This window comes from Rhododendron vialii, chromosome 1a (assembly GCF_030253575.1).
Source record: "Rhododendron vialii isolate Sample 1 chromosome 1a, ASM3025357v1".
In the NCBI taxonomy this organism is placed as follows: domain Eukaryota; kingdom Viridiplantae; phylum Streptophyta; class Magnoliopsida; order Ericales; family Ericaceae; genus Rhododendron; species Rhododendron vialii.
Genome location: NC_080557.1, coordinates 1,144,724 through 1,158,625, shown reverse-complemented (window position 1 = coordinate 1,158,625; position 13,902 = coordinate 1,144,724). Strand labels below are relative to the sequence as shown.

General features: G+C 37.3%; 1 protein-coding gene across 5 annotated transcripts; it reads right to left on the bottom strand.

The window, feature by feature from the left end:
• Positions 1-7,132: 7,132 nt before the first annotated feature.
• On the bottom strand, positions 7,133-13,199 carry LOC131304083 (uncharacterized). 5 transcript variants are annotated; one of them, XM_058331216.1, is made up of 10 exons: positions 13,071-13,199; positions 12,015-12,671; positions 11,829-11,915; positions 11,166-11,293; positions 9,845-9,941; positions 9,668-9,745; positions 9,331-9,556; positions 8,302-8,525; positions 8,111-8,178; positions 7,133-7,609 (listed from the first exon to the last, which is right to left on the bottom strand). In XM_058331216.1, the coding sequence occupies exons 2-9, from the start codon at positions 12,183-12,185 to the stop codon at positions 8,155-8,157; spliced, it is 1,035 nt and encodes a 344-aa protein (XP_058187199.1). In that variant the 5' UTR covers positions 12,186-12,671; positions 13,071-13,199; the 3' UTR covers positions 7,133-7,609; positions 8,111-8,154. The 5 variants fall into 5 exon arrangements, with proteins under 5 accessions (XP_058187199.1, XP_058187171.1, XP_058187178.1 ...); XM_058331188.1 differs by lacking the exon at positions 13,071-13,199 and adding an exon at positions 12,714-13,029 and having other exon boundaries at positions 7,133-7,666; positions 12,015-12,168; XM_058331195.1 differs by lacking the exon at positions 13,071-13,199 and adding an exon at positions 12,714-13,029 and having other exon boundaries at positions 7,133-7,655; positions 12,015-12,168.
• Between the last annotated feature and the right edge of the window lie 703 nt (positions 13,200-13,902).

Below are 13,902 nucleotides of genomic sequence, written 5' to 3'. Positions count from 1 at the left end.
ATACCCGATCAATTTAATTTTTTTTTGGATGATCTTTGTAGTGAACTTTTCAAACTGAATTGTTCAGATCACTATGATGAGATCTTGATTTAATGTACCGAAACGCCTTACATTCAGTAGCGTGTTAGTGCATTAGCGAACCATAGAAATCCCTTGTCCACCCTAATGAACCCTTTTTTCGTACCCTACCTCACAAATAATAGAGAGGGGCAATGATTCAAAACACACTTCTTTCCTCCAAGTAAAACTGCAATAAATCAATGACCCCATTTGTAAGGATTTGTAGGTCCTTTTTTCATTGCTTATGAAGTGGCATTTTATTTGATCAATATAACAAAACCAAGAGGCCCCTTTCCCATAAGTTCAATTCTCCATCAAGTGGTTGATGATCAATAAAGAGAAGTTATCTCAAAGGCTAATTGATGATATGTTATGAGAGAAATTGCATAACTCTCTCCACTAGTGCAACTGTGCAAGCAAAATCCCACCTTTTGTTTATGTTTGTTGTGCCCATATTTTGTCAACTACATACCAAAAAATAACGTTGAAACAGATAGAGCCTTGTGTTTGACACTTTTCGTAAACTTTTCGACGCGGTCATGCATTTTGAAATTTCGAACATGGGGTCGATAATCATGTCAACAAAGGTCACATTTTAAGCAAGCAGTAACCAACAAACTAGGTCACAACTGGGGGGGAGAATTGAGAAACACCCCATCAAAAAGGTTTTTGGTAGCTTCGTGCACTCAAAGCAAGCAAGACTTTTGAAACTTTTAATTTCCTTTTCCAAACTTTATACAAATGTGCTTTATGTGATAGGAAAGTGGCCTAGCTTTTCTTTTTTTTGGATGAGAGATGGATTAGGTAAGAGAAAGCACCAATCAAGCAAAGGGTGAACATTTGTTCCCCCTTTTATTAGGTCTTTTAGGACTTTGGGTTGGTGTTCAACACCGTGCTGCGCACCTCCGAGTCGTTATTGTCGAGATGAGCTTCGAACCTGCACGATCCGACGGCTCCGAAGAGTGCAGCACGGTACTACGCACACCACTATACAGCATCATCCCCCAATTCTTTTACTATTAGATACTGTAGATAATAAAGTCCAATCTCAAATGTTTTTTTTTCAAGTACATGATCCCAACATCTCCTAGAACAGTACTCAAGTTGGTATTTAAAATCTAGATAAAATTAATTAATACATGATTACAGCAAAAAAAATTGATATGGTGGAACCCAAAAAGTACGATATGGAGGCACCGTCCTATCATGAAACTAGCCAATATATTACTTTTCTTTCTTTTTGGTGACTCGGTTATTTTTGTTTGCAAAAGAATAATTGACAAGTTGAGTTTCTGTCAGTTTCATCTTCTCTGTTTCTTTTACTGTTGAATCTTCAAAGTCATATAATAGTAGCTCTAACGGATATATAAAAAATAGGTAAATAATAATAATAATAATAATACATGATTCTTGGCAAAAGTTACTATCAATAATTATTTTTCTCTCAAAATTATTTTCCTTTACCGAAAGAACAATTTAGAGATGTCAAATTCCCACATCATCAAAAGTTTCACATGAAAGAAGAATGGCATCTACTTCTTTCTAACTTTTCAACTTCTTTGAATCATTGGGATTCTCCAACATTAACAAAAGGCTACTTTTTCCCACTAATGGTGTGGAAAGTTTTCTTTAATTTGACTATAGTACTAGATAACCATGCACTCAGCTACACTTTACACACAAGCATTCCAACTTTTCAAGAGGAAAATGAGGAATTGTGGGATGGCGTTGTGCAGTGGTGTGCGCAATATTGTGTTGCATATTTTTGAGCCATCGAATCGTGCATCCGACGATTCGGATCTCATCTCGACAATGAACGGCTCTGAATCGTTGGTTGCTAAAATGAGATCCGAACCATTTAATGCACGATCCGACGAATCGAAGGTGCACAGTGCTGTGCACCTCACAGTACCAACCCGAAGTCTGAAAATGAGATGAAGCTTTTGGAGAGCCACTAACCTCTTTGGAAACATATATGCAAAAGGAGACATGGTTAATGAAATCCTTAAATATCTATTAGAATATTTGAGAACAGATCATGGGGTTCAATTAAACACTAAAGTTGGGCTTTTAAGATTTGTTTTTAAAAGTTAAGACAAATCTTTTGCATTAATCATCTTCCCTTGGGGCCTACATTAAATAAATAAATTGCTTGATACTAAAAGTTGTCTAAAATCCAAGCATAGTCCCATAGCTAGGTTATAACTCATCCCTCATATGTACCGCCTTCCAACTTAGCACCTGTTTTGCTAAGGTTTCTATTTTTTAAGTACTTATTTTTCATTTTACGAGACAAGTCATTCTCGATCTCACAATACATCACTTTTAATTCAAAAAATATAAGTATTTATTTGAGTTAGCGAAACGGGGTATAATCTAAAAACATATCCCATTTTGTAGGTTTTTGGAACCTCAAATTTAAAACCTTTCTGCGTAATAGTACTCCATGTTTTCGCCCAAATGCATAGGGGATATCACCCCTAGCTATAATACATTTTCACCTCGATTACGCGGGGCCAAACAGTTAGACTTCACAACTCTTGAACACAAGAGTAGGGCGGCAAACAACCAAGTTTATTTGCGAGTGATTCGCTCCTGAGATTGTTTGATCGTGGTGCTTAAGTCCGTTAGTTGTAGTGTTTTTAGCTTTCATTTGTCGTTTTTATTTAATATTGCTCATAAGGTTGTTTGTTAAGTGTTTCAGGTAAAACGCCTTTAAAAGGCGTGTTTTTGATCACGAGGTTAATTCCTAAGGAATTTCAAGTACTCACGCCCAGTGGAGTTTCCACCAGCAGGACCTAATAATGAAGACGTGAGGCATCAGGCAAGACAGCAAGCCGTCGGGTGCCAAGCCTTGGAGGCTGGCCTGAAGACCTTGAGATAAGCAACGCGTATCGATACAACCTTAATCCGTATCGATACGCATTAGCTTGGTGGGAAGACAGGTTATATTGTATCGATACGGCCTTATTCCGTATCGATACAGGAGCACTACGGGGAAAATGCCCTTTTTCACTTAGCAGCGTGGTATCGATAATTTTCTTAATCCGTATCGATATCACGAGTCTTCAGCCAGATATTTGTTACTTTTTGGACTTTTCACTTTTGGAATAGTTGCCTTTATTAGTATGCTTTTTAGATATTTGATGAGAGAGAAACCCATTTTGTATAAATAGGGGCTTCATCTCTCTCATTTTTAAGCTAGCACATTATTAACTTTAGTTTTTCCTCCATTAAAGCCCTTTAAGATTTTTCAAGTGTAATTTCCTTAGAACTCAAGTAAGTCTTTATCGTTTATTGTTTTCTCGTTTATTAAAGTTGTTCGAATGGTTTGGATCTTCCTTAATGTCAAGTTTGTTTTCAATTTCATCGGTCAAAAATAATGTCTCGTTTTTATGTTTTCTTTTGTGCTTTAGTTATGTGTGAGTAGTCGTTCGGCTCAGTCTCGGGGTAATCTTTCCCAAAGACTTAGATTGTTATTTGGTTTTCAAACTTTTGGGCTTAAAATCATGGTTTTCGGAATGAAGCTAACTTAGCCATTTTGGTCTAAGCAAGAGGTGTTAACTCCTTGATATGTTGTTTAGTTAAGCGGTCTTGGCAAGCGACATTCTGAGGGCTCGTGGCCTCCTACGTGTTAAATACATTAGCAAAAATAGGTTGGTTTAGTTCCGACTAATCACATCTTTTGTTAAACGTAGTCTTTTAAAGCTAAATCTTTCGGACGTGAGCACGCGGTCGTGTCTCTCGTTTGAGTTATAATTGAGAACAGGTAAAGGCCTAAGTCAAGGGATGGATGATCCCTAGGCTTTTACCTCTTTTAAGTTAATTAAACTCTTTTTTAGTCTTTTGCCTTAGTATTTCCTCTTTCAAAGCTTGTCTCGTTTGTAGCTCTAATGGAGATAGAGCAAGTCAACCCGTAAGCTATTTAGGTTGCAAAAGTCAAACTTAGGCAAAACATATGATAATGGTGCTCCACACGCATGTCAAAGTTCCTCTAAAAAATGATGATGTCTTTGGTTCCATTTTTTTTTTATGATGAAGGAACCATTCCATAGGTGAGCCAATAATTGAACCCACCTATTGAGCGTAAATCTCTGCATGACATGAAAGCAAACCACCACCCCGACCAGATAATTCTCAGTATCAGAGAGGAGTTGAACCCTGCCCAAAGCTAGGCAAGGGCCCTTCCCCTTCCGTTGGGCAAGCCCAAGGGTGGTTTTGGTTCCAAATTTGGCATCAACTTTGGGTTTGCCAACTTTGTCACGTTATCCTGCTTTGTAAATTTTCATCGAAAAATTAGATGGATTTTGTTAGAATAATGAAAATATTGTGATCGATTATAGTTGATAGAATCGATTATAATTGATTAGGATCAAGGATTTGATTATCTTTCCATAATATAGGATTTTATTTTATTTTCATATTTTAGAATTCCACTCTTGTATAAATACAAGTGCCTATGTACATGTTATTATCGAATTCAATAAAACTTCTCTTTCATATTTTAATCCAATAGCAAGCCATTTTAGCACCAATAGGTGCGCTTGCTCTGAGGCATCTAAGCTATCCACAGAATGCAGTTGGATTATAGTATTGTCTAAACTGGTGTGGTTGGTTTTATTAAGAAAATAGCTTACGTGGTGTTCTTAAAACCAAGAATTGCTTATCTGATGTTCTTAAAATGGCAATCTTTCTTGGTAACTAGCAAGATTTTGTGGGATTTAGTCAATGCAAAACACTCCTCGTTAACAACACAAATGGGGTAGCCTTGATAAGCTCATATTCTTCGAATCTTAAACTCCCACTTAATTAATTAGAGGGCTTTAATTACATGTCCCGAATCCGACCTATGGAAAGCATAGCTTTCACAAGATATGTGTCATATATACATATATAATAATCAGATGTGCAGGTCAGCTTGCGCATCTAGGACTCTAAATTTAACGATCGGCCAAAACTGTAATGACCCCAAAGTTTGAAATGTTTATCTCCATTGGATGTGTGATCGATACTATATATTGAGATGAAGCCAAACATGTTCTTTTGCTATTCGTATATCCTCGAATTCTTTATTATTCAGATCCTTGGCAAAAACTGATTATCAATCTCATGATTCAATCCAGAGCAAAATCCAACCAGACAACTTCGCTAGCTAATAATTCCTCTTCATTATCATCTCAATCTCAATCTTCCCCTTATTCTTCATTATCATCTCAATCTCAATCTTCCCCTTATTCCGAATCTCTAAAAACTATAACCAGCATCATATATACAAGGTCTCTTAGATTTGGAGACGGTGATCACTACCGAAGAAAAACGGAAAAATGACGGCCAAGGACGTGTTTGATAATTAATACCCTCCAAGGACATTTTCAGTATTAACAAATGTTCACAGCATGTCCTTGACGGATATTTATTATCAAAATACGTCTTGGGTCGTCATTTTCCCAAGAAAAACCTATGTGTGCGTGACAAAGAGACAAAGAAACAAACTAGAAGCTGAACTTTCACGTATTCGCTATTGAACTGCAACAAGGCTATGATCAATCGAGGGACACTAATAATTAATTGAACAAGGACGTTTCGGTATACATTTGATCCGAAGATATTGTGTGAAGTCCACACGCAACGACTGGCACTTGATACATTTATGTTCGGATAAGTTTCCGTTGGGGTACAGCATTACTCACCAAAATGTGGCCAAAATGCCTCTCACGTCAGGATGGATTGAAAGCACATGTCACATTCTTATCAAGAAGCAAACCACTTTTTAACAATTTGAGAGGGAGACAGAGAGAGGAGAATCCAAAAGGTCAGTTGTAAAACAGATTGACCCGATATTGAATTTCGGACTTTCTTTCTGTGACGGTTCCCAATAAATTTTCTCTCAATTACTACTTTTATTTCTCTCTATATATCACTCCATTCATTATCCAAAATCCAAATCTTAAAACCAACAAGCCCAGGAAAACATGCACAGAGACACAATAGAAATTACTAACTTTTTCTCTTGCCCCTGTTTTGTCTATTCCCTTTTTCTATCACTAGTTGAGTTCACATCCTTCGGCCCTTTTCCACTGAGAATCGTTGGTTTTCAAATTTTGAATCCTCACGCTATAAACTGGCCTTGTAATTCAACTACTACTCATTCACCTTTTCCCATTAAAATCCAAAAGTCTCCCAAAAGTTTTTTTTTTTTTTTTTGCATTATTCAATGGTCAGGGTATCTGGGTCAGCTTACGCATACCTAAACTAATCCACCCTTTGGTCTGGTCAAAAGTATGTCATCCACGCCAAAAGCGAAGAATTCACAAGAAATTATCTTCTGGCAACCTAACCCCAAGAATTTTGCTCCAATGAATTATGTGAATAGAAAAACCATCAACCAACCGGAATAACCTCTGGGCTTGAAAGAAAAGGTCTCCAAAAGTTTTAACGGATGGGAAAAGAAAAGCAGATTCGCCCATTTAATGCAAAAAGTGAAGAGCCTGTTTTGTCAATTCAATGCATGCAACCCCCGGAAGTGGCGCCGAGTTATAGTTTGGGCGGTGAGATTAAATGCCTGCTCGAAAATGACTTTCGTTGAGACAATAAAAATCGATAACCCAAAAATATTAACAAGAAAGAAGATAAAAAGACCTGAAAAATAAATATGATTTCATTTTATGGGACAGATGTTTCTTAACAGGACCGTCTAGATCTGGATCGGACGTTCTGGATTGTTCTTTGCTGTAATTAGTGATTTCAGATTTGTTTAGTTACTTATTTCCGGTAAGGAAAAGGTTGGAGGAACTGGCCAAAGACTCAAGAAAGCTTACCCTTTCTTCGTTTGAAATACCAATTGAATCTTTGAACCTCTATGTAAATCTAACCTGTTGATTATACTAATGTATGGTCCAGATTGAAGTTGAGAGAACCCGAAACCCAAAAAAACAGAATGAACGCTTCACTTAATATAATTCTTACTATCAAATATTTCCAAGTTTTTCTATACAGGTAACAGGCCACTGGGACAACAGCATAATAAAGAACACAACTTTGGTGGCTACTGAAAATTAAAAAAGCTTTGCAATTTCCCAAAATAGACAAATGACATTCAACTATGTATAAGAAAATAACCCCTGGTTTCATTTGTACTGAGGGGTAAACATGTACATCCAGTATTTCACATAACCCTCATTTAACTGATTCCCTCAACTACTTAGAACCCTCGTACAATTTCTATACAAGCCTCATTTTGGTGCTTCGGTTGAGAAATATATACTGTACAAAAGGAAACAACAATGTAAAAAAGAAGCAGATATATGAAATGAACAAAGGGTAACTTATGGACACGACTTGCGTCTTTTCTTCCTCTTCTCACACTTGTAGGTTACACCCGGCCCTTCCCAGATCCTTACAGTAGCGGAAGACACGTGCATTGGGTATAATCCCCTTTTTACAATCTTGCAGTTTACATCTGCATGAGTTGGAGAACCATGATAATTCTCCGAAAGACACGAATCAAATAATATGATATGCCGGGTTTAGCTCCAATTGTTGAAAACCTCTTGACATGAACATAGATTTTGGGTTTTTTTTTTTAGCCAAGAGACCTGTGAAAATGCTAAAAATGAAACACATAAGTCTCAGATCTAATGGAGAAAAGAAAACGAGAATGCACACAGAAAATTTATAGATGAAAGCTAGAAACAAAACGAATGTACAGAGGGATTTAACAAAGCGAAGAAAATGAAAAGAAAACAAATAAGTAAGTTTAACTCGTCTATTTTTGTTATCTTTCCATTCAACTTTTCCTTTCCCTTATATATTTTCACAAATCCGTGATCCAAAATCAAAACACAGCCTCAGGTAAACGTAGATCCAACCACAACAAGATGACAAGATCACCTCCTACGATCAAGTATAGCACTTAGAAGTTATTTTAGTGATAACTCAATGACATCGAGTTATAAGGATAACTCAATGAACTTTCAGGATTGTGAAATGCAAGATTAGATAATGGCTGAACCAATGTCCCACATGACAAGTTACTTGTCAAGAATTGTACCTTCTTTGATAAAAAGTTCTGGAGTCGATCGATATGCTCAACTGTCAGTTTGGGTCAAGAACAACATGCTGCAAAAGGAAGACAAAATGAGGTTAGATATATAGTAGCTTTTTCAGATGGATGAATAAAGGGCAAGGACCGGCTATTTTGGGTCAGGAAGGTCGCATTATCAAGATAACACAGTTAGTTACCTTAATCTGAATCCTGTTGTATGTATAAGTGATGTGAACTAATCCGTCACTAGCTTGTATAACAGCCGGATAAGAGAATTCCTTTCCCATTGTATCCTCCAATGTCAAGGCCTCTTGCCAGGTGTCCCCGTCGTCAGGTGACAAGGCAACTTTGAGAGTTCCCCTGGAGTCCGTATTGTAAGCAAGTAGGAGGCGACCATCCATTAACTTTACTCCATCAATCCCTAGTGGACGGAAACTCGTAGTATCAGCCAACAGTAACTTGGAAGGAAAAGGAATTATAGATAAGAAATAAGGCAGTGTCCCATTTATAGAATCCTCAAAACGGACAACCCCACATTCACTTAACAGAGTTTGATAAGCAGAAAATACAAAAGTTTGAATAGGATAGGTATAATACGCACAAAGCAGCAAGTGACCATATTAGTTATACGCAGTGTTGCAGAGCAGAGAGAGTAGAAAGAGAAATGAAAAATTAAAATATATGGAGATTGAAAAGTGGATTTTGTCACACATATTCGAAAACACAAGAGGAGCTTTAAAATATTTACAAGGTACGTTTGAAATTTTAGAAGGGCAAATCAAAAACAAGTTTCTAGGAACTAGACTTTCAGGAAACTTGAGGAGCAGATGAGCGCCTACTGGTCCCTTAGTGACACCGTGGTTGCATATGAGCCATAATTATGTAAACAAAAATGCAGAAATGAATATATCAGCCTGCAGTGATAGGGCTGAGACGAGGACAGGAAAAAGTTCGACTTCCTTTCAACTTTGATGCATCATATGCTAAAACTGTTAGTATGAGTCAGTGCAAATGAAAATGGTAGAAGATGAATAAGAAAAAGACAAATAGCTTGAGCACCATCGAAATAATATACTCAAAGAGTGAATAGGTATCCTCTCAATACCTTAATAAAAATGGCAAAACAAGCTATTCCTATACATGTAGTTTGTTTTCCAATCAATAATATCAATATGGCACCCAAATCAACCCAAGTTCAATTTCAGTTGTATGATCATAGTCAGTACCTGAGTTTGGATTGGGTAGTAAAGTAGGTTTTGCATAACCCCAGCTTAGGCCACCATCAAGGGACTCCGCCATACAAACTCTATCTATTCCGTAAGAGGATCTCAACAGAAGACGCAAGGTCCCATTTGCAGTCTTGTATGGAACTGGTTGGATCACGCTGAAAGGCTCATCCTCAATATATATTGGTCCATACTTTCTCCACGTCCGACCACCATCAGGTGTCATCTGCTTTACAAGAGTCACAAATTCCAATTAACAAGTCACTTCATAATTTTATCTTTCTTTTCGAAAACTGGATAATCCAATTGCTTAATGTACTTGAGGTTCTTGTACAACCTCGACCCAAGCTCCCCACGAATTCCAACTTTCTACTGACGATCCACATAGCAAGTTGCCATTTTCCAGCAATATGGGCTGAGGAAAGTAAGTAGCAGATAAAAATTGGACTTTTTGTAAGTACTGAACTACAATTCAATGAAATATATGAAATTTTTTGAGAGAACTTATTCATACCTTATTCTTGATTGGTCCAAAAATACCGGGAGGAAGCTGTTCTCTAGCTGTCCAAGTGATACCTTTATCGTAGGACCGCTTCATGAATCCACTCCATCTGAAGTTCAGTTACTATCAATGAACATCAAGCAGAGGCAAGAAAAATGGGATTACATTGCCACTGACTAGTCTTTCAGTTTTTATAGTAAATACATTACGAGTCCAACAACACAATTAGTTGCCCCAATAGCTTTAAGCTATTAGAGAGTTGATACTTGAGTGTATATCTCTACAACATGGAAGCCTCATGTAGAGGAGTCCCTTCAATGAATGGGCCTAATGCATGACATAAAGAAAAAGCTTGAAAGGACCAGGAAAGAAAGTGCAAATTGAATGGATCTCCTGTCCAACAGCTTATTTGATGCTAATCAAGATTCAAAACGGTTAGGCCTAAAGTCCCCAAGTGTTGTTTGGCAATCACATTTTACAAGCGCCTATAGGGTAGTATCCTTATTCAAAGTTGCAGCTCTTTCTAATGAGTGGATATTGTCCGCGAACGTCATTTTGTGAATCCTACATAAGTGTTACACGGTCTTTCTTTAGCAATAATACATATATCCCACGTTATTTTCATTTCATTCCTGTCTTCTCGTTTCCCCATTAACCATTTTCAACAAATTTTGTTGAGATTACTTACTTTTGTTTTTTGTTTTTGGATTACTTGGTTCATTAATTGAAGTTAAACAATTAACATGCATGTCGTGACTCGTGAGTTGATATAAATGAATATCCATTCTTGCGTTGTTTCTAAACATTCCCTGCATGTCGTGAGCACATATAAATGAAAAAACATTCTTGCATTGTTTCTAAACATTCCCTGCATGCGTATGCACATGCTTCTAAGATCCCTAGACTGACATCCATTGCTTCAGCAGATCTCCAAAGGCTTAGCTTCTACCTTTCAAAATGCACTTTTAATTTTTCCAGAAAGTAACTCACTGGACCGAGTGAATAAACAGATGTCTTATGGAACATATAAGAACCCAAGTAAAATTTATCCTCATAATAACTGAATCGGTGTGCCTTTTAGCTTTTGCCCATATAGCAAGAGGATACAAAGCCGATGTCATATCCTGTTTGATATCCATTCTTTTTGGTACGCTATGCTTTCCGTTTTATTTCCTAAAGAGAAAATTAAAGTGATTATTGTGAAGTCGCAAAAGTTTGTCATGCCTAGGACACTCTTGGCATCATAAGGATTTCAACGAACATGAGAAGAGAAAATGAAAACAATCAAAAAGCCAGAATTTAGATGACCTGAACCATAGGGGGAAAAAATTACCTTTGGAAGTCCCTGCCAATTTTATAGAACAAAAGCACCTCATTGGACGGGAGCTTAAACAGAACTGGGTTCCACAGTGGGGTATCAGTTTCTTCATCAGCAATAACGGGATCGTCCCAATGACCATCCTGACCAAATATTCCACTTACATGAGTTACAAAATGTTATTGGCATTACCTGCCAAGAATATGGAATAGGTGAAATTCCTACATGCGCGCAAAAGTATAGAGACTGAACTATAACTCGACAACAAAGGAAGTCGCAAAACATTTATCATGATTCATGACTATGCACATGCTTGAAATGATTCATCACATGCTGCTAAATGGAAAAGCACATGCATTGACTGCATAAACAATAACAGTACCCAGGTAATCTCCAATAGATGGGGATATGGGAGGTGGAGGACCGTCAACAGATCTAATATTTGGCAATAGATGCACAAAGTGGTTGCTCTCAGAAGGTCAAAATATCATTTAACAGAAACAAATTCTGTTGTTGCAGCGAAATCACAGCTAAGAAAGTTCTGAATCTTCTGTTCCAGATCGAGACAGTTAGATGAGCTAAATGACTTTAATTGGTTTACAGGCCAGAATAATTGTTATGCCTATCTAAATCTCACATGCTCCACCATGATGCCTAAAATGGTAATCATTTAATTACCTTATACGTTTGTAACCAAATTTTGACGTCAGGTGCTCCTTCATATGAACCCCCAAAATAAGCCACCAAAAAATGATCTTTATCAACCTTCAAGAAACCATAAATCAGCAAAAATCCAACATATATATGTATATATGTCTGCTGACTATTCAAGAGCTAAATAAAATAACATTTCCATTTTATTACCTCCACAATTGTAGAGGCATGGCAGCTAATGAAAGCAGTTGAATCTACATCGATGAAATCAGTGAATTTTACATCGAAGGTGAATTCGCTTATCAGTGGCTCCTGAAATTGACCCGTCCCATTTGTGGTGTTTGTGCCACCTACACCTCCCTTACTGCACAGAGTTTTCATTAAACATTTAGGTATTCTTCAGCAATTTGAACATTTAGGCCCCAAATACTTCTCTGGTCACAATCTCTCAACTAAGGTAGCAATTGCACTAAACAACAAAAACAAAAACAATAGATAGTTACGCCTTACATTACAAGAATCAGGAAAAATATCTCAAGATAGTTCTTTTTTTTATTGGTTCAACCGCCAGGGGTGTCTGGCCAACTTACGCCCACCTCAACTAACTCGCTTCCTGGTCCGGTCAAAGACAGGCCATCCATGCCAGAACTAGGAAATTCACAAGAAATTTCTTTCTTGCGGCCTAACCCCAAGAATCGTACCCTGGTTAATTGTGTGGGGAGCAAAATAGCAAACCCACTAACCAACCGGACTAACCCTTGGGGCTATAATGCACAAGTTAATCATAACTCAAACAGTACTGATTCAATCAAATTACCAAAACTAGGGTTTGTGGTTTTCTTCGCCATGTGCAGAAACAAAGTTGACCTCCACAAATTGACAAAAATAAAAAAATGATAAGCATGAAACCTGTCATGAAAATGATGAACCCGCCGCAGGGGGTCATGAAAATGATGATCCCGACGCGGGGCATCGGTATGCGATGGTGGATCGGCATGCGACGGAGGATCGGCAGGATTCAACAATTTACGTGAAGAGCTCAATCTACTTCCAAACCCAGAAAAGTTGTCATCGAACTTGAAAGGAGAATACAACAACAGAAATAAAGATAACGAAACACAGCCATAAACTAGCTTCCACATGCTTCCAAAGTATCGAAAAATCAGGCAAAAACCAATCTTCTATGGAAAACCCTTGTGCTTATTGAAAACCCATCTTCTGAAATACCAAACCAAATGCATAGCAGTAGTATAATTAGTATATTACCTGTAAGAGGGTGATTCAACCAATAAGATTCTGACTCCGTATATCTGGAAAAATATGCACAGCAGTAGAATATTATATCATACAAGAGCATGATCCAGAATTGCAATATTATATACTTTTACCTACAAGAGCATGATTCACAATGGCTGTACTATATTGTACCTATAATGCGTGGAAAAAAGTCTTAGTTTTTGCCAGACAAACCATGTGCCAGATTCTGATTCACAAATGCAGTAGTAGTATTATTAGTATATTAGTTGGTGGTGACGATGGGTCTCATGGAGAAGTGCAGGAACAGAGAAGTCATCCCAGCCATTGTTGTAAAATTCAAATTCAAAAGCCACGAAAAGTTCAGTCTGTGAGTGTATAATTTGAAATTTTCCAATATTGCTGGAAAAGTCGAGGAACACAACTTTCACGCACCACTCCTAACACAACTGTGTTTGAAGCCGTCCGCGGGCCCACTTTCAACAAACGGCTTTAGATGCTGTTATGTCCAGAATTATATTTTAAAATTGTGTTTCTGCCATTGAGGTCACTGCAAATCTATTTTGACCAAGGTCGTGTACTCTTTACCATTCTGTCGGACCCAATTTGGGTCATTGTGGACCTATATAATAATCGAATTCATCCATTTTGTAGAGCTCATACATAACCACTAAAAAAATCAACTTGATGAATATACATCGCTTCATTAACAGAAAAGATTTGTGCAAGGAAAAACAAATGAAAAATATACATATTTGAAACTTAAACTTTTAGCACAAATCTATTCTGTTTACGCAACCATCCCAAAAGATTGTCAACTATGCAAGGCGAGAACTTAAAAAAG